Source organism: Micropterus salmoides, unplaced genomic scaffold (genome assembly GCF_014851395.1).
Source record: "Micropterus salmoides isolate LMB-PRFRI ecotype aquatic unplaced genomic scaffold, ASM1485139v1 Ms_hic_scaffold_6, whole genome shotgun sequence".
In the NCBI taxonomy this organism is placed as follows: domain Eukaryota; kingdom Metazoa; phylum Chordata; class Actinopteri; order Centrarchiformes; family Centrarchidae; genus Micropterus; species Micropterus salmoides.
Genome location: NW_024044348.1, coordinates 30685555 through 30696261, shown reverse-complemented (window position 1 = coordinate 30696261; position 10707 = coordinate 30685555). Strand labels below are relative to the sequence as shown.

The following is a 10707-nucleotide window of genomic DNA, read 5'->3' as shown; positions in this document are numbered from 1 at the left end:
GCAATCCGCCTATGCACCACCCCCTCCCACCACGTCTGCTCCAGTCCATGAAACTCTCTCATGTATTTCACATGTGCTTTGATAGGAACAATGGACAGAACACATTTCAGCACTATTCAAAACATGTTATGAGCAATGGGGATGAACTCTTGGAGGGTACTTCAGCTGTGGGTGATACATAAAGGCAGCCACATAGACGCTGTGCGTTTATGGTGCACTTTCATGATCGGTAGTAAGTTGAAAAGGGCTGACGTGGTTGAAGCCCACACGGGCAGAAAAGCACCTGGATTTGAGATGCATGCAAGAGTTGAAAGAAGGCTGGCGGGACATGAACTGGAGCACCTTCAAAGCGTGATTGCTATTTTTACACATAGTCTAAGATGAAAGTGGTACTGCTTTTGATTTACAAAAAGGGGGAAGCATATGGGATATCCATATTGAAGACCTGTATATTCTGAATAAAATATCATAAATGTGTTTTATTTAAACACCTTTCAATTTTAAAACATCAAATTATTGCTGAACTGCAGTAGGACCACCACTACCAGGCTACTACAGACAATAACAATAATAATTATTATATCAATGATAACAATGGTAGTGTGTAGCAGAAGTTTATTTTACACATCTGTTTCACATGTTTGTCTTATGTCACAGCCATTTCAAGGGATGCAAAAGCTAAATCACTGATTTAAAACCATGTTGTCCGGCGGATCTGTATTTGTAGATCTGTACCTGCACTGCACCTGCGCAGTGCAACATGTAGAGCGTGCCCACGCTGCTTCCGTCGCTACCACGCGTCCAATCTGGGAGTTGTAGTTCTCTGTGATACTATTTTAGCGTCTCCTTCAAGGGTCTCACTGCAAAATAACATTTTACACTGAACATATCGACGACTGAGCTCTGGCTGAAAGAACAAGAAAGGCTCCTTTTGCATGTGTTTTTTTCTAATATGAGACTAGACTGAGATGTGATGTACCCGTGCACTACAACAACCACTGTCGCTCCTAATGAAAGCGAGGCAGTGTAAACACAACTCCAGGAACATGAAAAGATCGGGTGACAGTGAGGGGGAGAAGAGAACAAAGGTATTGATAGCGTTTTTCTCCGTTAGGTCTGGCATATTTCTAAGCCCTGTTGCTCGCTGAATATCTAATGCTCCTTATGTGATGCTGCTGGCTGCAATTTGAAGGCTAGAACGCCGCGAATGTCAGCGCATACCTCACCTTGCCTCTTTCCTTTATGGTGTTATCCATTTTCCCCCCCAGTCTACCACAATGAAGAAATACAGTTAACATTTAAACGGTGTTTTATCACGTAAATACACTGCTGATATGGAGCTGTAGCTTGCAGAATAACGTCTTGGCAACATCCCATATCAAGTGGAAACACGATATGAATTACAGTCTGTGTAGCAGGCTATATTTGTTATAAAATAGTAGAAGCCTATTATTCTATAGGATAGCGTAAGTTGTTTACATTTAATTAAAAAGAAAATCCATGAAGCAACATCAAAGCTTAGTGTGGGGTGTCATTCTGGTGTAAAGAAAGATCAATGAATCAATTCTTAATTGTATGGTAGCAACAGGAACAACTCGGTGCAACAGTAAAAAGAAATGGTAAAGTTAGTGTGCAGTGTATCTCAGATTTGGTAAGGTGCCAGGCCAGCAGCCTACAGCTGCTTCAGGCTTTACTATATATGCAGTGGGTAATTACTGGTGCTCTGGTGTGCAGTAGAAATGATAAGTTATTGGCTAACACCCTCTGCAAATAAGCCAGCTGTAGCACCTGCTAAGGTATAAGAGTGAGATGTGTGCAGGACTATTTATCATGTGAACAGAGATGGGTTCATTTATAACCTGTCATGACCAACTGTTGCGTGTGCTTGTGCGTTACGCTGTGTTTCGTGCTGACCTGGGCTTAATCAGGCTTTCACATGCTGTATAACCGTAACTTTGTTGTTTGTTGAGATACTAAAGGAAAGGAAGGAAAGGGATCTGCTGCGCCCAAGGCATTATGGGCTGTGTTTCGCCTATAGTCATAGTGTGTCTGTCTGCCTCTCTGTCTGTTCCTTATCTCCTGACTTGGACGCCGTCTGCTGTGGCACATGTGTTTGGATCATGTTAGACAGCAGTGAAACTATGTAGGACGTGGTTCCTCCTGTTTATGAAAGCGGCTATGGCGGCCAGATGAGCGGCTCAGAGAGAGAACTCATTCCAGCTGGCCCTCAGGCAGTCAGGCAGCACTGCACAGACCTAATGGCTTAGTATCCTTTCTCTTTAGATAAATAAAAGGATGAGCAAGAGCAACTGTAATTGCAAAATGACTGTGTGTGACTGTAGAGTAGCCAAGGAAGGAGCTGCATGCATTTTGGCCAGTTTTTTACAATATCAACGGTTGTATAATGACACAGTTATTATGATAACTAATAACTTGGATATGGTGGTTGTCTTTTCCAGTAAGCAAGCATGTTTGCAATGCTGCACAAACTGAGAGATGCGCTATGATGGGTCCACTGTCATTCTGAGTTAAGGAATGCAAGCACCAAAAGATTAGTGCCAAATGAATACACAATCTCCCCAGAATATCCCAGCACAGCATGCCAGTATAACATACTGACAGCAGGTGGGATGTCATTGTCTATATATATATACTGTATTTATACATGGAGAATTAATCAACCCCATCCACATGAATTGACATTATTTAAATTTAAATAATTGTACTTTTTAACTCGATGATGAATCCATCAGACATAGTTTGACACATCAACTATAAAAACTGCAGACTATTTGTGTGTTTGTGGTTTCTCAAGTAGCTACATTTGCATGACCCCCCCCCCCCCCCCCCTAGCAATGATTGAAATTGAATTGAAAAACATTTAATTATGTTTTATCAGTATTGTCATCGCAGGATGAATTTCCATGCATGCCTTGGCAAGTGTGAAAACAGCTCTGACCCTGTCCCTTAACCCGATGTTCTAATGCTGTCTTTGATGCAAGCTCCCCATTTGGACAGTGATGACAAGTATAAAGTGCTGTGTTGAAACAGGAAGTGTATGTGTGTGCGGCGGGCTAAGTAATGATCACACAGGGTCACCAGATGTTGTGAGGTCCTGGGCTCAGCCCAGCCCATTGCTTAGATCAGCCTCATTGGTTTGCTCTGGTTGTGGCACCTAGTGCAAGCTGTTTAGGGTATTTAATTTCTGAACACTCATGAAAATGGTTTGTGTTTCCCTTGGCAATTCTGTTAAATTAACAACTACCGAGGTAAAAGCTGATTATGTGGCCACACATCCAGACATGGTTAATCAATTTTCGCACACAAAATGTTAGCTGGTGAATTAGTGTACAGGAAACGATTTATGGCGACTAATGCCGACGTCCTGTCATGTCAGGCCTGGTGTTTTAGCACGAGGAGGGTGTCAGATTCAGCACATTCAGCAGGTTTGCGCTCTGCCGGCCATCTTTTTCTCCCTTTTAACTCAAGCTACATGCTGCTTGCTCTATTAATGAGCCAATAATGGAGAAATAGTGTTGGGTGCTGACATAAAACATGGGCATGGATACCTAGGGCAGGGTAGCACATACTCTCTAACAGAGCTAGATTTACACCAAGGCTCTGTGTAGAATGGTAGAAAGGGGAACACTCAGCATGGGGGCTCTCACAGCTTCATCAGACCCCCGCCGGTCGAGCTGTGGAAAAGCCAGGGCTCAGAAAAATACGGCTGTGGCAGATAATGATACCATTACACTAATGGAGCTGGCAAATGAAGGAGAACCCAGATGTCCTGCTTTATTACCGGAGGGGGTCATTTCCTCGCTGCATTCCTAATGGTCTGAGCACACAGTATTGATCAGGCTATCATACTGCTAATCCTCTACAGAATTACTTATCGCTGGCTAGGTGTCGATCCACCGCATGCCCTGCTCTGGCCTTGCTGCTGGGCGGTTGCTGTGTGTCCAGCAGGGACACGCTGGGCCGTTTATCCAGTCATGATTTAGGGCCAAGCAGGGATGGTGTCTGGGAGGTCTTCAGCAGTGGGCTGGCCAGTTCATTGGTAAAAAAGGAGGCAAATGAACCTTACAGCTTTCATTTAATTAAGGAGCAGGCAATGATGTGGTTCCTCCCTCTTTATGGCCCCATTGGCTGCTGTGGAGCAGGGGAAGCTGTGAGGCTGGGTGTTGTTCTCAGTAATTGTGTTATGCTGTAAATAAGAACATGCAACTCTTGTGCCACCAGCAGCAGTGGGATGCAAGCACAAAGTGCTCCACATATGAAGGAATGAAAGGATTCCGCAAGAAAATGTGTTTTTTAGGCCTAACCATAGTGGCACCCTAGATCCAGTTCTGATTACTACAATTAGAATAATGGCTTTATGTGAAAACTGAAGAAAAGACTCTCTAAATTATTCATGGTATGCATTATTTGAACATGACTGAGGATGGTGTAGCATGGGCCCATCATCACTACAAATGAATAGAAGGGTCATGTAGCACATAGCACTTTGCCCAGGGCATGTGACCTGTCATATCTTTGGCCCCTTTACTTTACCCCTGTGTGCATTAGCATCCTCAGGCCATTGGAAGCGATGCATCATAGCATCAGCAGACCCCTCTTGTTACCTCTGGCCTTGGCTAATCAAAGAGTTTACCTTAAGGGGGGAATTTAGCCCTGTTCGTTAGGGCCACTCCAGTTGCCATAAAGAAGTATTTATGTATTTCCATCTGGAACAACCTGTCGTGGCTAGGGAAACTAGCTATTGATCTAGATATTTAGTCATTTCTTTCTGCGTGCGCCATCAATATTGTGCAAACATCCGTCCACGCGAGCGTTGACCTCAGCCCTGGCCTCTGTTTTTTTTGCTCCCATTAGAGTTCAGTGATATACAATTCTGAAAAGTAAAATCAATGAATGAATATGAAGTTTTGGTGTGTAATATAGCGCAGGCCCAGGGCCCCCGGGTCTTTCATTGATCTGCTTTGTGAGCGTTGGACGGGGCTGATTAGTCTGCTGCTGAGCTTTTCCTCTACATGTCTTTACCTTGTCCTGCCTATTTGATCTTTGGCTCATATGTTTGGTTTACAGATCAGCCAAACTATTCTAATCATAGTTAAGCCTCTCATTAAACTAATTCTGCCAACATACTAAAACTGCTGTGCATTCATGGTCCTGCGCAGTTTGGTACAAGAATGTTATAACTTGTAGAGTTATTGACATTTATTATTACTTGTTAGTGAAATTAATGAAATATGAGATGCAAAGTGTTTACTGAGATATTTATAATATTGCATTCATTTTACTTCATTATTCTGGAGAAACTAAAGTGTTTTGATTTGTAAATTTATTTTAGCGCGTAGGAGATTGGATAATTTGAACTTTACCAACTTAGGCTACATCTTAGTTTTAAAGATGTCACTGAAGGAAGGATGGGATTGATTGTTACCCACTTCATCTGCCATGTATTAAATTCAATATAATATGTCCTACAACTGGTGACATTTAAACATGAGCAAGCTGTTTCCTTAATATAAAATGCTGCATCAAGTTACTGTTTATGACCCATGAGATGATGTTCTGTTGATGACATTCTGTTATCAGCCATATAAGGGTTCAGTTAGCTTATCATGATCAACGTGAGAAATCTTGCACGTCGTTCCCCCACTTCCTACCACCTTTTATTTTTATTATAGCAGTCTGTGTTGAATGCATGACATTTTAAAGGTGCATGATGTCTACATTTGGTTTGCATCTGGAAGGATATCAACTTTAACGGCCCTGCCTGCATAGTCTCAGGGTACATGGCTAAGATGACTTGCCACGGACTCCCATATGTGCTCAGAAACTTACTAAACATTTAAATGGAAAAACAGAGATAGCGTCATGCTAAGCTTTACAGTTTTGTGTGGCTTGGGGATTGAATGTCATAGTGAGTCATACTGTAACTGAAAGGGTATGCATATGCAGAGGTTTTCTCCAAGTACAGGCTGCCATCTACTCCCCTCTGACTAGCTGGCCACTTCAAATTATGCCTTGAACTAATGCAATGATCATTAGCTGGATTTCTTTTGGAGAATACTAGCACCCCTTTACGATATTCTTCCCAAATAAGAAAACAATTATATTGATGCTTCATTGTTTAAAAATATTAAGAAATATTCTGCCTGTGAAATACCATCTTATGTACCTATGGTTTTCTCCTATGGAAGCAGTCACTAGGATTGCCCAAACAGCCCTTGACAGCTCAGGTGTCTGACAGCCCCTATCCGCGTACCTCATATTAGTGTTGAGGCATTATCTACAGATGTCTGCGTATTCGCAAACAAGGCCTTGATGTGGATCATTCAAACTGGCCAACCAGATCAGCCGTCAGATTCAATGCGATTAGGCTATATCGACTGTGACCTGCCCAAGTAGAGTTCATCTGTCATGCATGTGTCCCGTCACAAGAGAGACATAGAATAATCAGTTCAATCAATAGATGGTGGTGGCTCATTGGACTGGTGCTGAATAAACATGGGAATGACCCTCTCACCTCATACACAGAGGCTAGAGCCTCCAGGGGGTTCATTAGCCACTCGAGGCTATGATCCGGGCGAGTCGTTATTTTCCATTTCTGTTTATTTGGCATTCTGGTGTGTGTGTGTGTGTGTGTGTGTGTGTGTGTGTGTGTGTTAGAGAGAGAGACTGAATGTGCAGTATGTCTTTAATACATGGTTTTGTGCGTTTCTATACATTTATGTGTGTGTGTGTGTGTTGCGGCTAATGCTAAGAGAACATAACACATAAAAGATCAATATCTTCAATAAGCTTGTTGGAAAGATTAGCAATTACAGAGGTAGTAAATTGCATCAGACTTATTCAGACTCATCCTCCAAAGCAAAAATGTCAACAATAATCAATGCTATTCAGGATACATCCTAGCTAACCTGGTTGTTGCTAATTTTAGCACATTTTAGCGGATTTCACTATGAACAACCACCTGCATGGGACAGAGCATTCTTCATGCTGTTTATTTGTGAATTTATTTTCCTTTGTAATGACTCACCTTTCCAGTAAAGTAAAAGTGCCTACTGCTACAGTGTTGTCCAACATCTGGTTTTAATGGAAAGTCCAAAAACCTTCATTCACAAAAGCTGCGGGAGACCAGGTTCACAAGGTCCTTTAAATAGTAACTGTTAATTTGTACATCATAAGTTCTTTTCCATAAACGTGAGCAATGAAAGCGTGTTAAAATACCTGGCATTTAGCACGTTGCTTTGTAGAGGCTGAACATAGGACCTTACCTCCTTTAGCCAGAGCTAGGGTTTAGCCTTGCTATTAGCTTAGCTAGCTGGAGGTACACTTGGCTTCATCTGCTAACCAACATTAACGAAATACCACAGGCAGTATACTTGTAAAATCAACCATATCATTTCTTAATATACTGTGTTACTTAATAGGAAGGGTAGGGTAGTAATTGTATCAGGCTTAGGGGTTGTCTTTTCTATGTTGTTCAATTAGCAAAGATGTTTAAAAAATAAACTAAAACATCAATGCACTCAATTACAACAATAGCCATTAATCAAATTTCTGTCTCAACACATATCATAAAAATACTGAAAAAAGATTTGTAGTCCTACGCATTATATCCACACCAACTTCCAGCCTGGAGTGGGGGTCCTGGTTATCCTGTATTTGCTTTCATGGAGCTTTTTGTATTGCTCGTTCCAGCATTTACTCTGCATCAAGTCTTTGAGAAGTGTCTGCTCACTTCAGGTAGTCTGTTCATGTCTCAGTGATTCTTCCTCTGAGCCCCCCGTGTGTTTTTTCTTCATCAGCCTAACTTTTCCTTGCATATGCGAAGGAGCCAACGACAGCTTGACTGGCATGCTGTCAGACAGGTGATGCCTTTCGGTGGAGCATCAGCCCTTTCCTGAGAGTGTGTGCGTGTGTGAGTGGGGGGGGGGTATTGTCAGGACGTGACCGGCACACTTTGCATGTTCTTCTCGAGACAGGTGCTCCTGGGCGAGCACTGGTGCATGACAGTTGCCTTTCATCGCTGTCTTCTCTACACTTAACCCCTGACCAGCCCTCCCTCCTTCGTCTTCCTCCTCATCCTCTTCTCCTCTCTCCTCCCACCCTCGTTCCTCCACGTCTGACCTCTTCTCACGGCACTTCCCTCGGCCGTCCTGAGTGATGGACTGCGAAGGCTGGTGGGCGGGTTGCGTTTTTGTATGTGGTGGTGTTGTGCGGCAGGCTTGTCACAAGCCTTACACAGTCAGGCCACGGAAACCCAGCTGTCCAGACTGAACTACACGCACACACACACACACACACACACACACACTTTCACTCACACCACAACTTTTTGTTCAACAGTCCGTAATTCCATCCACTGGCGCTGTCAAGCACTTGATCAAACGTGCATAAAGAAAGGAGCCCCTTGGCTGAATCCCATCTTCTCTCTTCCTATCGTAATGTAGGCAGATTTTCCCTCCTCTGCCTGTTTCTTCAACTCTGTTTATTCAGATGAGCCTGACTGGGGGGCAGCGGGTCACATCCACTTGCCTGGCTAAAACGGTCCTGAATTGAGGGTTGTCTCCAGTGAGATGGAGAGAGAAAAAACACAAGGAGGGGTTAGGAAGGGCTGCCGAGCGGTCATGTCAGGGCTGTTTGCGGGGCTATTTGTGTGTGTGTGTGTGTGTGTGTGTGTATATGTGTGTGTGTGCATGTGCCATGGCAGGGGTAGGGGTTAGGGAGTTTGAGGGTTCAGTTGTCAACCCCTGTGTCATGCTTGCCCTGGCCCTGTTATGTAGAGGGCATCCACTGTCATTTGTTGCGGGACTGTTTGAAGTGGAGTGAGCCACAGAAGCATAAAAAGCAGTCAGCTCACTGTGAGCTCTCAGGTGCCGTCAAGTACCACACGTTCATTTAAAAGTACAAACTCCTACTCTGCAGGAACTAATCCCTTAATAGTTTGTGTCTATCTATTTTTTTTTTCTTTTTAATCTCCATCATACCTGTATTAATTCAAGAAGGAGAAGCAGATGTTTTGTATAGGATGCACTTAGTTTTACTCTTTGTTTTCCCTTTTATTCTTTGAGCTTCATCATGTTAAGTGAAGTAGGTGGATCAAAGTCATGCTTGAAGCCAAGTTTTGAGTAAGCTTGTGGTTTTCATCGAACAATCATTCTGTACTTCCAAGTTTTTTTTTAAAGTTTATCCCTGTGTCTGCGCGCGTGTGTTCGTCAGTGTAGGTGTATGTGTGTTTCATCTGACATACATCTCCCACATTCTCTCTACACTATGGAAAAACAGCAATGGTTAAGACTTCTTAAACTTGTTGTTGGAGTGTCAGTGAAGACATGAGCAGAGCGCACACCATGAGCTTAATCCAACAACAGCCCGTCTGCCTTACTGTACAGTCACTATCTGTCTGCGAGTGGACCCCTTCCTTGCAGCCATTGTCATATATAGGGGGCATTGTCACATATGAGATGGACTCATGTAAATGTGATGACAGGCTACTGTCTCGGCTGACTGACAGCACAGAGGGATTGGGCTAATCTGAGTGACTGATTTGAGGCGCACAGCGGCTCGGCTGTCCCCATAACTCCTGAGAAATAGACAGCTTCAGCGGAGTTATCTGTGTTTGTAAGTCCTTCTGCTGCACTGGGATGACAATAGGGATTAGTGCCAAGGTTCTTTAAACTGTTTTTTTATTTTATTTTTGGGAGGGGGGAAGGGGGCCTCTTATCGGCGTCTCGGCAGGATGCTGCCGCAGCCAGTTTTCCTTGACTGTCAATTAAAGAGGGGATCATTAACTTCAAGGGTATAAATGTTCTAACACTGGTATTACGTTGGGAAGCTAAGTCGCTGACAGATGTTCCAACTTTAATTCTCCACTTGTTTTTTTGTCCTTTAATTAATTTATGTATCACTATTCGGGTTTTAAATATTTTTTCCCCCTGTCTGCTCTTTGTTAGCCTGTAATCTCAGTTACCATGGTAGTCGCAAAGACGATTGGGCCTTGTCACTCGCCTGTGTTTCTTATGAGGTTCACTCGGCTAATGTATTCAATATCACCCAAACTGAAAGGTAAACAGTGTCTAATGGCGTGTGTGTTCCTGCACTGCCTCAGTGCAGCCCGGAGGCGCTGGGCGGGAGGAGAACAGCATGTCTGCCTCTGGTTCTCCGGGCTTTTCAGGAGGACTCTGCTACTTAGAATGGTGCTTGATAAAAACAAAACGGGCGCAGCTTGTATCTCTTTACATGTGCATGGATTTTTTTTGGGGAGGTAAACAAAAGTAGTGTACTACTTTGGAGTTTTCTTTTGGAAGCTTTGCTGGCGGTTGTGAAGCACCAGTATGACAGCTGTGGTTGCAACGGGATACAATGAGGTGTATACTGTAGGTAGCCACACAGAGAAAGAAAGACAACAAGAGGAGGAGAGACGTTAAGGGGAGTGGAAGATAGGCGACAGAGACCGCTAATGGGCAAACTCTCTTCATCCACCGCCACTGCCATCACCAGCACCACCCTGTTCTCTCATGACAGCTCTTTTCCTTTGTTCTCCCCCTCGGCCCACTCTCTGCCGGGGATTCGTGACAAGTTTTCGCGGGCTGATCAAACGCAGCGGTGACACCTGATTAGGATATAGTGCGTGTTTACAGTCATGCATGGCGTGGACCCCCCCCTTCGCAGACAACAAGGGAGACTTCACCT

The 10707-nt window shown here is 43.6% G+C and overlaps 1 protein-coding gene across 3 annotated transcripts in view; it reads left to right on the top strand.

Moving 5' to 3' along the window:
- Positions 1 to 987: 987 nt before the first annotated feature.
- fto (FTO alpha-ketoglutarate dependent dioxygenase) overlaps positions 988 to 10707 on the top strand; it is a 114870-nt gene continuing 105150 nt past the window's right edge. For 2 of the 3 annotated variants that reach the window (XR_005442196.1, XR_005442197.1), the window contains exon 1: positions 988 to 1088. Coding sequence is in view for 1 of the 3 variants with exons in the window: in XM_038701285.1 (XP_038557213.1) it covers positions 1011 to 1088 (78 nt within the window). In the remaining 2 variants the exon portion in view is untranslated. The remainder of the gene's footprint in view (positions 1089 to 10707) is intronic. The other variant, XM_038701285.1, reaches the window with a different exon arrangement.